We start from the raw sequence: 14,719 nt of genomic DNA on the forward strand, positions 1-14,719 counted from the left end.
TCAAAAATGTCAGTTAGGGGTCTGATCTGTCTGCTGCAATGTCACAGTCCCGCAAAAAATCACAGATCGCCGCCATTACTAGTAGAAAAAAAAAAAAAAAACAATAAAAATTACAAATCTTTCCCGTAGTTAGTAGACACAATAACTTTTGTGCAAACCAATCAAAATACGCTTATTGCGATTTTTTTTTACCAAAAATATGTAGCAGAAAGCAAATTGGCCTAAAATGTTAAAAAATGTTGATGTTTAAATTTTTTTTTTGGGAATGTCATATAGCAGAATGTGAAAAAAAATTTTTTTTTTTTTTCAAAATTGTCGCTCTTTTTTTGTTTATAGCGCAAAAATTAAAAATTGCACAGGTGATCAAATACCACCAAAATAAAGCTCTTTTTGTGGGAAAAAAGGACGTAAATTTCATTTGGGTACAGCGTCGCACGACTACGCAATTGTCCATTAAAGTAATGCAGTGCCGAATGACAAAATAGGGCCTGGTCAAAAGGGGGCAAATCCTTCCGGGGCTGAAGTGGTTAAAGAGGAATTTCACCAAGGTTTGTAAAAAATTAAAGGACAAATACTGTAGCTGCTAACGTTTATTAAACTTAGCAGACTATGTAATGACATCAAGCTCTCCTAGGTGAGGATTGAGGAAGCGGGAGCAGGTACCTGTAAAAAAAAAGGAACCCACTCTCAAAAAAACAAGAAAAAAAGCTGCAAACTAGTTAGAGGCTGGGGGAGGAAGAAGATGAGTGATACTTTGATTTTAGGTGAAGATCCACTTTAAGTTGATACTACTTAAATAAAAGCTAACCAGACATTAAAAAAATAACCTCAGTGGTGTCTGCCTTTTTTTCTTGTTTATTACTACAGTGTATTAATACTCTACACTCTGACAAAAGAGTTCCTGAAAATTGAAGCAGGAAGTACAGTTAAACCTTGGATTGCGAACATAATTGGTTCCGGAAACATGCTTGTAATCCAAAGCACTCTTTTATCAAAGCGAATTTTCCCATAACAAATAATGGAAACTAGTGATGGACCAGTATCATTTTTTCATTGCCGATACCGATATTTTGGCGATCACATATCGGTATCGGCCGATATTTTTGTACATTTCAAAACTTTGCAAAATAAACACAAATTTCGACACAAATATGTTTCTGAACATGTAAAACTTTATTTATTAACAATTTTAACATTAAAGGCACGTTCTTCACACCTTAACTGCATGAGAACTGATAGGAAAACTTAAATTGCAGGGACATTTAGTTTCACATCATTCTGATTGTCCATTAATGCATAACAAACTGCTGCAGTAGTGCACTCACTCACTGCAATCATTTTAAATCACTACTGCAGTGCAGTCAGTGCAAAACTGCTAGAAAAAAAGCTAGACAACAGCTAGACAGTGGATTGGAGTCAGTGGACTACCTCTGCAGTAGGGCACTCACTGCAACTACTGCAGTCAGTGCTAAACTGCTAGAAAAAGCTAGGCAACAGCTACACAGCGGATTGGATTGGAGTCAGTGGACTACCTCTGCAATAGGGCACTCACTGCAACTACTGCAGTCAGTGCTCAACTGCTGGAAAAAAAGCATGGCAACAGCTACACAGTGGATTGGATTGGAGTCAGTGGACTACCTCTGCAGTAGGGCACTCACTGCAACTACTGCAGTCAGTGCAAAACTGCTAGAAAAAAAAGCATGGCAACAGCTACACAGTGGATTGGATTGGAGTCAGTGGACTGCCTCTGCAGTAGGGCACTCACTGCAACTACTGCAGTCAATGCTAAACTGCTAGAAAAAAGCTAGGCAACAGCTAGACAGTGCATTGGATTGGATTCAGTGGACTACCTCTGCAGTAGGGCACTCACTGCAACTACTGCAGTCAGTGCAAAACTGCTAGAAAAAAGCTAGACAGCAGCAAGACAGTGGATTGGAGTTGGACTGGAGTCAGTGGACTACTGCTGCAGTAGTGCACTCACTGCAATGATTTACTGCAGTCGGTGCAAAACTCCTAGAAAAAAAGCTAGGCAACAGCTAGACAGTGGATTTGAGTGGACACTACTCTTTTCAATACTCCCAGTTAAGTAGAACAATATTATACTGCAGAAAGCAGAACATTTCAGGATGTCCATGGTCACCTGTTAAAGGGCTTCTCTTTTGTTCATATAATGCTGCCACTTCATAAACATGCTCAGGAGGAGAGGTGGACAGAGGAGCAGAGAGAGAGAGGTATCTTCTAGCATGGGAAGCAAGTCTTTTGCCTCATTTTCTTTCCACCACTGAAGAGGATCACTTCTTCTTGCTGGTTCCTTCAAATAGAGATGAAGTTCATCATCCAGGCTCATTATTGCAGATTCAGAAGAAATTTAATCCTCCGCATGAGGCCCCAATAAAACACTGAAAATGTCCTGATCAATTCGACCACAATGATTAAAATTCTCTTCTGTTTGTTGTTGTATTTTTGGAAATGTTTCCGTTTTTGCAGCATGTTTCTCTTTCATATTATAAAAATAGTGATCTAGACTTGTCTTTTCGGCAGGAACCTCCTGCACCTCCTGTTGAATATCTTCTGTCAGCCATTGTTTTGCCTTTGCCAATACATCATCAGAAGAGAAAGCATTGTTCTTGTATTGAGGATTCAAAAAACTTGCAAGCATAACATTTTTAATCTGTTCATGCTTCTCAAAACATATATCAATCAAAGCTCTTTGGCTTAACAGACCATCATTTGAAAGTTGGAGGGTGTTGTGTGCCATGACACTGAGGTATGACATATCATCAAGACTCATTCCTTTCCGCAGGTTTGCTCCACTGTCTCGAAGTTGCACAAGCATCACTCGGTCTTTGTTAATTCCCCAGTCTTCAAGCATGCCTAGAAACATTTCTCTACTGTACTCAGTGTGGGATCCTTGCATCACTTTTGTATTCAACACAAATTGCCTTTTTGTCCATCCGCTGTCAATGAAGTGGCATGTAAGAATCATTAGTGACTCTGCCTCTGCTTGTCCTGACCAGCAAGCAGTCAGTTGTGAATGAGAGTGAGTTGCCAGCATTCTCTGGTTGCAGCATAGCCTTTACTTTGTCATCAACCTTTTGATGAATCTTTCCCAGCATTTCTGTTCGATAATACTTCTCACTCTTCAGTGTGTAGCTTGGCTCAAGTATGGAAATCAACAGTCAGACACCTGAGTCAGACACCATTGTAAATAACTGATTATCAGTGACAATCATCTCTTTGATTACTCTGTCCAGCAGTTGGGATCTTCCATCTGAATCTAGACAGTGACACCTGTTTTTTTTTTCCAGAAACATATCTGTTATTGTGTCCTGGGATAGTGGAGGAGGTATTTCAAAATCACATTGATATTCATTTTGTTTTTTCTGTGCTGCATGATATAATTCAATATGATGAACTCTTAGATGGGCCCAAAGATTTTACGTATTTTTGTTTTTTGCAGTTACTGATCCCATGCTTATGTTGTTTGTACATGTGTTGCACAGTGCTGCTTTTCCTGGAGAAGGTTGAGACGAAAAATAGTCCCAGACCACACTTTTACTTTTTCTCTCCTCATCCATCTCCATTTCAATTTAAAAGACACAAAAAAGATTTAAAAAATGGCTTGCTGAAGTTGCTGGCACCCTGTTGTGGGTTGGTGGCTGACGTCTGGCAGTGTGGATTGCTTGCTGGCACCCTGTTGTGGGTCGGTGGCTGACGCCTGGCAGTGTGGGTTGCTTGCTGGCACCCTGTTGTGGGGTGGCTGGCTGCTGGCACCCTGTTGTGGGTCGGTGGCTGACGCCTGGCAGTGTGGGTGGCTTGCTGAGTTGCTGGCACCCTTGTGGGTCGGTGGCTGATACCTAGCAGTTTGGGTGGCTGGCTGGCACCCTGTTGTGGGTCGGTGGCTGACGCCTGGCAGTGTGGGTGGCTTGCTTGCTGGCACCCTGTTGTGGGGTGGCTGGCTGCTGGCAACCTGTTGTGGGTTGGTGGCTGACGCCTGGCAGTGTGGGTGGCTTGCTGAGTTGCTGGCCCCCTTGTGGGTCGGTGGCTGATGCCTAGCAGTTTGGGTAGCTGGCTGACACCCTGTTGTGGGTCGGTGGCTGACGCCTGGCAGTGTGGGTGGCTGCCTGCCTGCAACCTGTTGTGGGTTGGTGGCTGATGCCTGGCAGTGTGGGTGGCTTGCTTGCTGGCACCCTGTTGTGGGTGGCTGGCTGCTGTCATCCTGTTGTGGGTTGGTGGCTGGCGCCTATCAGTGTGGGTGGCTTGCTTGCTGGCACCTTGTTGTGGGGGGCTGGCTGGCATGCTGGAACAATGTGGTGGGTGGCTGGCTTGGTATCACCCTGTTGTGGGTGTCTGGCTGGCAGAAACAATGTGGTGAGTGTCTGGCTTGGTGTCACCCTGTTCTGGGTGGCTGGCTTGCAGGAACACTGTGGTGGGTGGCTGGCTTGGTGTCATCCTGTTCTGGGTGGCTGGCTTGCTGGAACACTGTGGTGGGTGGCTGGCTTGGTGTCACCCTGTTGTGGGTGGCTTGCTTGCTGGAACACTGTGGTGGGTGGGTGGCTGGCTTGGTGTCACCCTGTTGTGGGTGGCTAGCTTGCAGGAACACTGTGGTGGGTGGCTGGCTTGGTATCACCCTGTTGTGGGTGGCTGGCTAGCAGGAACACTGTGGTGGGTGGCTGGCTTGGTGTCACCCTGTTGTGGGTGGCTGGCTTGCAGGAACAATGTGGTGGGTGGCTGTCTTGGTGTCACCCTGTTGTGGGTGGCTGGCTTGCTGGAACACTGTGGTGGGTGGCTGGCTTGGGGTCATCCTGTTGTGTGGGTGGCTGGTTTGGTGTCACTCACTCACCCTGGCCTGTTGTGGGTAGCTGGCTTGCTGGAACACTGTGTGGTCACTGGTCATGGTGGCGGGTGGCTGGCTTGGTGTCATCTGGGTGGCTAGTTTGCTTGCTCGCTGGAACCCTGTTGTGGGGTGGTTGGATGCTGGCCGGCTGGCACCCTGTTCTGTTGTGGGTCGGGTAGCTGGCACCCTGTGGTGGGTGGCTGAGGCCAGGGCCTGTGGGTGGATAGCTGACACCTTGAGCACCGTGACCGGAACGGACTGCAGCTGGCTGCCCACGAGGCTGTCCGAGGCGGTCTTAAGGCCTAAAACGTGTGCAGCGCGGTGAAATGACGTCACGTATGGGCCGCGCAGGCGTGGGAGGTGGTGTTAGAAGGCAGAACGTGTGCACGCTACATACGCAATGACGTCACGAAAATATCGGCAATATCGGTAAATCTAATGGTCAATTCCGATATATCGGGGAAAGTGCATATCGGCCCCCGATATATATCGGTGTTGCCGAAAATCGGTCGATCTCTAATGGAAACTCAGATGATTCATTCCACAACCAATTTATTTATAAGTCCTTCAGTTTATAGTCCATACAAAAAGATTATAGCAATGTGATAGGTTGTGTAACCACAAAATGTCCATCCACAAATGGCAGCCTCCGCAAAGGGGATTAAAAGCAAAATCCAGCAGGAACTACCGTGTATAAAAGAGAAGAGAGGCTCCTCTAAGTGTAGTAATATGGTTACATTTAATAAGGGTTCAACATTTAGAAACTCACATGGTTGATGATTAAAAGAGGCACATCTAAGTATGCAGGCATCCGGATAAAGCTGTCCACATAGACCATCCTCCTCACTGCCGACTCTCACCACTGTCAGTCTGCAATCGTACATGGGAAGGTACATTCTATAGGGTCTCTGTTATAAAAAATATATATATAATGTTTGGGGGTTCTAAGTAGTTTTCTAGCAAAAAAAAAAGTAGATTTTTACATGTAGGAGCGAAGTTTCAGAATAGGCCTGGGAAGGAGGTGGTTAAAGGATTACCTCCCCTTTACCAAAATACTGCCTATGCCGGTAAGCGTCTATAGATAAAAATAAATTGTGCAGCTTTGACTTAAGTTGAATAATGCTTGCAATGGTACTCACCGTCATTTGGAGTGGAAGCCAGATACATAATGGTTTGGATTGCTTCAAATGGGTTCTGTGTTTCATTTTTATGATAATGTGTATTGAACTTCAATGTCAGAGACAGGCTCTCCCTATTGTCTATGTATTGAGGTGTGATGTGTATTCTGTTAAGCCTGTCTGTTCCATTGTTAAATGTTAATTAACTCACATTGTTTCTGTCCAGATGGCTAGATAATTAGTTCAGGTTAATTCTATTTCTGTATACAATTTCATCTGCATATGATAATGTAATCAGGCAACCCCTGACCTGTGTGTGGTAATCTGATCAGGAGGGGGATGTGCTCATGTGTGTATAAAATGAGTGTTAAACTGTTCAATAAAGTTGAAGATTCCAGTACAAGCTAAGTTGTCGGCTAGCTTTGTATGGGGGCGGCTGGAAAATCTGATATCTATGTTCATGACTGGGAGGAAGCGGTATACTGACATAAGTCCACAAGTACAGTGTGGGTTGTGGTTCAGTTACAATGCCCTTGTTATAGGTTTAGGCCATTTACTAACCTCATGAAGCCTGACTGGAAAACTCCAAGGACACTGGTATAAGGTGCCCAGGAGTTACTGTTCACCTTCACCATCACAGGAACAAGTTCTCAACCTTGATCAGAGGAGAAGAAAGCACATGTGAGGGGGTTTGAACCAGAGAAAGAACTCACTCCTGTGATGGTGAAAGTGAAAAAATTTACAAACAAAAGAAAAGGCTACAGAAAAGTGCCTCGTCCATATATATCGCTACAGAAGACAAAATTGTGGTTTTGGACTTTACTGGTACCAAAGGAGGAATGGCCACATCCCGTTAGTATAAAATATCAACGTTTATTACAAAAGTTAAAAAAATCCATAAAAACAAGAAAAATTGCTATCATGATATACATAGTACGATATAACATTTAAACCATCTTTGCTAATTATCCAAGAGGTCGATGCGTTTCACATTTAGTCGCTTCCTCAGGACCTTATACCTTGGCAGCAAAGAAATGTACCATATCAACTCAATAGCGATGGCGGAAAAACTTGCGATGCACAACGAGTGAAATGCAAGAATATAATATGCTTTGGCGTAAAACAGATGGGCCCTTTAACCATGAAGTGGCAAAAAAAAGATATCAAAGCAACTACAATGATTAATGACCATGATTAAAGATAAATCCCCAAGAAGAAATTAAGCCAGCCCGTAATAATGTAACTAGGGATAGATCAATATGTTTCTTTCGGTGCCGATAATGATATTTTGGTCACAATATATCGGTATCAGCCGGTATTTTGTATTTTTAAAGTTTTGAAGAACAAAAACACATTTTTGACACAAATCTGGTACTGAACATGTTAATGTTTGTTTAATGCTTAATGGCTGGCTGGCTTGCTGGCACCCTGTGGTGGGTGGCTGGCTTTCTGGCACCCTGTGGTGGGTGGGTGGCTGGCTTGCTGGCACCCTGTGGTGGGTGGCTGGCTTGCTGGCACCCTGTGGTGGGTGGGTGGCTGGCTTGCTGGCACCCTGTGGTGGGTGGCTAGCTGTCTGGCACCCTGTGGTGGGTGGCTGGCTGGCACAGGGGCTGTGGGTGACTGGCTGGTACAGTGCCTGTGGCTGGCTGGTACAGGGCCTGTGAGTGGCTGGCTGTCTGGCACCCTGTCTGTGGGTGGGTGGGTGGCTGTCGAGCACCCTTGGGTGTGTGGCTGGCTGTCTGGCACCCTGTGGTGGGTGGCTGGAACAGGGGCTGTGGGTGGCTGGCTGGTACAGGGCCTGTTGGTGGCTGACTGGTACAGTGCCTGTGGGTGGCTAGCTGGTATGGTGCCTGTGGGTGGCAGGTACAGGGCCTGTGGGTGGCTGGCTGGTACAGGGCTTGTGGGTGGGTGGCTGGCAGGTACAGGGCCTGTGGGTGGCTGGCTCACTGGTACAGTGCCTGTGGGTGGCTGGCTGGCTCGCTGGTACAGTGCCTGTGGGTGGCTGGCTGGCTCGCTGGTACATGGCCTGTGGGTGGCTGGCTGGTAAAGTGTGTTGGCTGGCAGGTACAGGGCCTGTGGGTGGCTGGCTGGCTCGCTGGTACAGTGCCTGTGGGTGGCTGGCTGGCTCGCTGGTACATGGCCTGTGGGTAGCTGGCTGGCTCGCTGGTATATGGCCTGTGGGTGGCTGGCTGGTAAAGTGTGTTGGCTGGCAGGTACAGGGCCTGTGGGTGGCTGGCTGGCTCGCTGGTACAGTGCCTGTGGGTGGCTGGCTGGCTCGCTGGTACAGAGCCTGTGGGTGGCTGGCTGGCTCGCTGGTACAGGGCTTGTGGGTGGCTGGCTGGCTCGCTGGTACAGGGCCTGTGGGTGGTTGGCTGGCTCGCTGGTACAGTGCCTGTGGGTGGCTGGTACAGGGCCTGTGGATGTGGGTGGCTGGCTGGCACTGGGCTGCTGTGGGTGGGTGTATGGCTGTCATACACTCCTGCGAGACTAGACCCGAACCGAGATGAGGCTGTCCAAGGCGAGGGAGGCGGCCTAAGAAGGCAGAATGACATCACAAAAATATTGGCAATATCGGCCAGTTCCTGGGCCGATTCCGATATATCGGGGAAAGTGCATATCGGTCTATCTCTAAATGTAACACATCTATCAGCGTCCCAAAGGAGGCAATGTGGTAGATTTAATTGCAAAGCAAACACATTACTCCCATATGCCATAAATACTACACCAGGCAGCCTCCAACAAACATCTTCCTGCCAATGGGATGTGGCCTTTCCTGCTTTGGTACCAGTAAAGTCTAAAACCACAATTTTTTCATCTGTGGTGAAAGTTAAGAGTAACTCCTAGGCATCTCTTAGTAATGTCCTAGGAGTTTTCCAGTCAGGCTTCATGAGGTAAGTATATGGTCTACTGTCTATAGCATGGATAATATTCAACTTCGGTGAAAGCCGAACAGTCGTTTTTTTAATCTACAGACCCCTCTTATCTGCATAAGCAGTTTCAATATAATTTCAGAATGAAGACACAGACTCTTGTAAAGCTGTGACTGGTTTCCTATAAAGAGAACCTGTCAGGTGCATTAGATACCTATACGTATACATTCTTCTTCCTCATAACGCTGCGCTCAGATCTATACTTCCCTAAACAAGTTCTCTTATTACAGGAAGCCTCAGAACCCAGCACTCCTCCCTTCCTGTGCTTTCATTTAGTCTCCAACAAAATGGCTGCTTTCGTAGACCTTCTGTTGTTGTTTTCTCATAACACGATTATCCCCCAGAGCGCCAGTATCCGCTCTGACCATCGGCGTGTTTACATTGGATGGGTACTCAGCGTCATCCGAGGTCTTGGTTTCTGGTTGGCTGGTTATGTTACCTCCCCTCAGCTGGCTGCTTCGGGTTCTGTGGGTGTTGCGCGTGCCCGGGGCAGAGCTGAGCGGCGGAGCGCGTGCACGGAGGGCCCATGTCTGGTATGAGTAGGGATAGGAGGGTGTGCGGGGGCTCTTCTGGGTTATAGAACTGCAACTCCCAGTATTAATGCTAGGCAGGAACTACAACTCCCGCCGAGACTGCTAGACAGGGGCTGTTCAGGGACTACAACTCCTAGCTAGAAACTGTGTAGGAAATACATCTGACGTCATTGCTTCTAGTCAGGAACTCGCACTGCCAGTCAGGGACCAACAACCATTACTGGGATAGTGCTGGGACTACCAGCCACGGCCATGGTTTCCAGGGACTACAACTCCCAGCATTACTGCTAGGCAGGTCCACCTAGAGATTTGTGCAAGGACTACAACTCCCATCATTACTGCTAGGCAGGTCTAGACAGAGATTATGCAAGGACTACAACTCCCAGCATTGCTGCTAGGCAGGTCCACCTAGAGATTTGTGCAAGGACTACAACTCCCATCATTACTGCTAGGCAGGTCTAGACAGAGATTATGCAAGGACTACAACTCCCAGCATTGCTGCTAGGCAGGTCCACCTAGAGATTTGTGCAAGGACTACAACTCCCATCATTACTGCTAGGCAGGTCTAGACAGAGATTATGCAAGGACTACAACTCCCAGCATTGCTGCTAGGCAGGTCCAGCCAGAGATTGTGCAAGGACTACAACTTCTAGTATTACAGCTATGCAGGTCCAGCTAGAGATTTTTGCAAGGACTACAACTCCCAGCATTACTGCTAGGCAGGTCCAGCTAGAGATTTGTGCAAGGACTACAACTCCCAGCATTACTGTTAGGCAGGTCTAGACAGATTATTCATGGACTACAACTCCCAGCATTGCTGCTAGGCAGGTCTAGACAGAGATTATGCAAAGACTACAACTCCCATCATTACTGCTAGGCAGGTCCAGACAGAGATTGTGCAAGGACTACAACTCACATCATTACAGCTATGCAGGTCCAGACAGAGATTGTGCAAGGACTACAACTCCCAGCATTACTTCTAGGCAGGTCCAGACAGAGATTGTGCAAGGACTACAACTCACATCATTACAGCTATGCAGGTCCAGACAGAGATTGTGCAAGGACTACAACTCCCAGCATTACTTCTAGGCAGGTCCAGACAGAGATTGTGCAAGGACTACAACTCACATCATTACAGCTATGCAGGTCCAGACAGAGATTGTGCAAGGACTACAACTTCCAACATTACTGCTAGGCAGGTCTAGCCAGAGATTGTGCGAGGACTACAACTCCCAGCATTACAGCTAGGCAGGTCCAGCCAGAGGGTGTGCGGGGACTACAACTCCCAGCATTACAGCTAGGCAGGTCCAGCCAGAGGGTGTGCAAGGACTACAATTTCCAGCAGTACTGCTAGGCAAGTCCAGCCAGAGGGTGTGCAAGGACTACAACTCCCTGCATTACAGCTAGGCAGGTCCAGCCAGAGATTGTGCAAGGACTACAACTCCCAGCATTACTCCTTGGTAAGTCTAGCCAGAGATTGTGCAAGGACTACAACTCCCAGCATTACTCCTTGGTAGGTCTAGCAAGAGATTGTGCAAGGACTGCAACTCCCAGCATTACTCCTTGGTAGGTCTAGCAAGAGATTGTGCAAGGACTGCAACTCCCAGCATTACTCCTTGGTAGGTCTAGCAAGAGATTGTGCAAGGACTACAACTTCTAGTATTACAGCTATGCAGGTCCAGCTAGAGATTTGTGCAAGGACTACAACTCCCAGCATTACTGCTAGGCAGGTCCAGCTAGAGATTTGTGCAAGGACTACAACTCCCAGCATTGCTGCTAGGCAGGTCTAGACAGAGATTATTCAAGGACTACAACTCCCAGCATTGCTGCTAGGCAGGTCTAGACAGAGATTGTGCAAGGACTACAACTCCCAGCATTACTCCTTGGTAGGTCTAGCCAGAGATTGTGCAAGGACTACAACTCCCAGCATTACTGCTAGGCAGGTCTAGCCAGAGGTTGTGCAAGGACTACAACTCCCAGCATTACAGCTAGGCAAGTCCAGCTAGAGGTTGTTCGAGGACTACAACTCCCAGTTTCCCAGTTGCTGATCCACAGAGATGAATGAAGAGTGATTGTTGCTGCCGATTTGGCCCATAACCTGAAACGCTATTAAATCTTAGTAGGCATTGCATTAAAAATGTAAGAGTTTGAATTTCCTAGTTAGAACGCAGCCGCTCATGTTGCGGTAGGATGACAGCTATGCGGATACATTGCTTCCTGTGCTTCACTGATTTATTATTTTAATGCAAACTGTATCACACTGTCACAAGTTGAGGTTGTATTAAGTTCTTTTGACCATAGTGTAGTGTGAGGAGGTGGATTGCATGCCATACTTTAAGGGCGCACAACAGCAATGTTTTGGTGTGAACTGGCCTGATTGCTCAGTCTTGCTGCGCAGTCCCAATACATCTGGTGTGAATGATCCCTAAAACAATACAGGATGGGGAGAGAGATAATAGTTGTAATAGATCATCCATGTGACATCTGCTGTACTGAAACAAATAAACAAATGCCAGTCAACATTCCAGTTCAAATATATTTATTGTGTTTGTAAATAGAAGTGTTCCCTGCATACAGGATGACAGTTAAATGTTTCCAAATATCATTACTCCACTATCTCTCTCTAGAAAAAAATGGGATTCTGGACAGTCTGATGTTGGTGTGGACAACTATCCATCTGTGGGGAAATACAGTATCTCACAAAAGTGAGTACACCCCTCACATTTGTGTAAATATTTTATTATATCTTTTCATATGACAACACTGAAGAAATGACACTTTGCTACAATGTAAAGTAGTGAGTGTACAGCTTGTATAACAGTGTAAATTTGCCACCCCCTCAAAATAACTCAACACACAGCCATTAAAGCGGTAGTATCATGCTTTTTTTAAGGCTTACCTGTAGGTACAATAATAAGGCTTACCTGTAGGTACAATTAATATCTCCTAAACCGGCACGGTTTAGGAGATATTTGCAGTGCATGCAGCCGCTCACGAGAGCGGCACATGCGCTCTGAAGGTCCGGGGGGACCTTCAGTTTTGCTTGCCGGGAGCTTGCCGGAAAATCACTCCCGCGCGCATGCGCAGGAGTGACGTCAGCGCGGCTCCGGCCAATCACAGCGCCGGAGCCGCCGAACCCGGAAGAGACGCCGAGGGATCATGGCAGCGCCCGCAGCCATGTCCGGGGGTCTATGTCGGGGCTTCGTTCTAAGGTAAGTAATACATAATGAGCTAGTATGCGATGCATGCTAGCTCATTATGCCTTTGTCTTGCAGGTTTCTTTTTTCTTTTGCTAGCGTTTTTTGGGTTTACAACCGCTTTAATGTCTAAACCGCTAGCAACAAAAGTGAGTACACCCCTAAGTGAAAATGTCCAAGTTGGTCCCAAATTGTCAATATTTTGTGTGGCCACCATTAATTTCCAGCACTGCCTTAACCCTCTTGGGCATGGAGTTCACCAGAGCTTCACAGGTTGCCACTGGAGTCCTCTTCCACTCCTCCATGACGACTTCACAGAGCTGGTGGATGTTAGAGACCTTGCGCTTCTCCACCTTGCATTTGAGGATGACCCACAAAAGCTCAATAGGGTTTAGGTCTGGAGACATGCTTGGCCAGTCCATCACCTTTACCCTCAGCTTCTTTAGCAAAGCAGTGATCGTCTTGGAGGTGTGTTTTGGGGTTATCATGTTGTAATACTGCCCTGCGGCCCAGTCTGCGAAGGGAGGGGATCATGCTCTCCTTCAGTATGTCACAGTGCATGTTGGCATTCATGGTTCCCTCAATGAACTGTGCCAGCAGCACTCATGCGGCCCCAGACCATGACACTCCCACCACCATGCTTGACTTTAGGCAAGGTACACTTGTCTTTGTACTCTCACCTGGTTGCCGCCACACACGCTTGACACCATCTGAACCAAATAAATTTATCTTGGTCTTATCAGACCACAGGACACGGTTTCAGTAATTCATGTCCTTAGTCTGCTTGTCTTCAGTAAACTGTTTGCAGGTTTTCTTGTGCATCATCTTTAGAAGAGACTACCTTTCTGGGATGACAGCCATGCAGACCAATTTGATGCAGTGTGCGGAATATGGTCTAAGCACTGACAGGCTGACCCCCCACCCCTTCAACCTCTGCAGCAATGCTGGCAGCACTCATACGTCTATTTCCCAAAGACAACCTCTTGATATGACGGTGAGCATGTGCATTCAACTTTTTTGGTCTACCGTGGCGAGGCCTGTTCTGAGTGGAACCTGTCCTGTTAAACTGCTGTATGGTGTTGGCCACCGTGCTGCAGCTCAGTTTCAGGGTCTTGGCAATCTTCTTAAAGCCTAGGCCATCTTTATGTAGAGCAACATTTCTTTTTTTTTTTTTTTGATTCTCAGAGTTCATTGTATGAGGTGACATGTTGAACTTGCAGTGACCAGTATGAGAGAGTGAGAACAATAACACCATATTTAACACACCTGTTCCCCATTCACACCTGATACCTTGTAACACGAACGAGTCACATGACCGCGGGGAAGGAAAATAGCTAATTGGGCCCAATTTGGACATTTTCACTTAGGGGTGTACTCACTTTTGTTGCCAGCGGTTTAGACATTAATGGCTGTGTGCTTAGTTATTTTAAGGGGGACAGCAAAGTTACACTATTATACAAGCTGTACACTCACTACTTTACATTGTAGCAAAGTCGTTTTTTCAGTGTTGTCACATGAAAAGATATAAAATGTTTACAAAAATGTGAGGGGGTGTACTCACTTTTGTGAGATACTATGTGTGTGTGTGTGTGTGTGTATATATATATATATATATATATATATATATATATATATATATATATAATGTATGTATATATATGTGTGTATGTGTGTGTGTGTGTGTGTGTGTGTGTGTGTGTGTATGTATGTATGGATGGATGTATGTGTGTGTGTGTGTGTGTGTGTGTAAAAACACATATATACATTTTGGTTTTTTGGTACTGCCTCCAGGGTGCCCTCATACCATTGGGTAGGTGCTTTTTTTTTTTTCTAGTCACTGACTTATGATGTGTGTGTTTCATTCGGGATTTTGCAGTACAATCTAACTGATTATTTAACATTTTTGTTTAGGTTATGTACACTAAGTATAGGCACAGTGAAGAACTAAGATAACCATTCTTTATTCACTATGTACATTGTCTGGTAAGCATATTATGTAGTAAGTTAGATTTTGATCTGCAGGTCAGTATGCCATTTTGCTGGTACCCGGACGTGTCACTGTGCCTGTCCTGGGCCCTGAAGGTGTCATCGTGTTGGGACCCCT

General features: G+C 46.3%; 1 protein-coding gene across 1 annotated transcript in view; it reads left to right on the forward strand.

Moving 5' to 3' along the window:
• The first annotated feature begins 9,282 nt into the window (after positions 1 to 9,282).
• Positions 9,283 to 14,719, forward strand: part of LOC309560756 (vacuolar fusion protein MON1 homolog B-like) — a 35,291-nt gene continuing 29,854 nt past the window's right edge. The window contains exon 1 of the mRNA XM_082264406.1: positions 9,283 to 9,418. Within this exon, the coding sequence (XP_082120532.1) occupies positions 9,412 to 9,418 (7 nt within the window). The 5' untranslated portion in view covers positions 9,283 to 9,411. The remainder of the gene's footprint in view (positions 9,419 to 14,719) is intronic.

Source organism: Pelophylax lessonae, assembly GCF_965119305.1.
Source record: "Pelophylax lessonae genome assembly, chromosome: 7".
Classification (NCBI taxonomy): domain Eukaryota; kingdom Metazoa; phylum Chordata; class Amphibia; order Anura; family Ranidae; genus Pelophylax; species Pelophylax lessonae.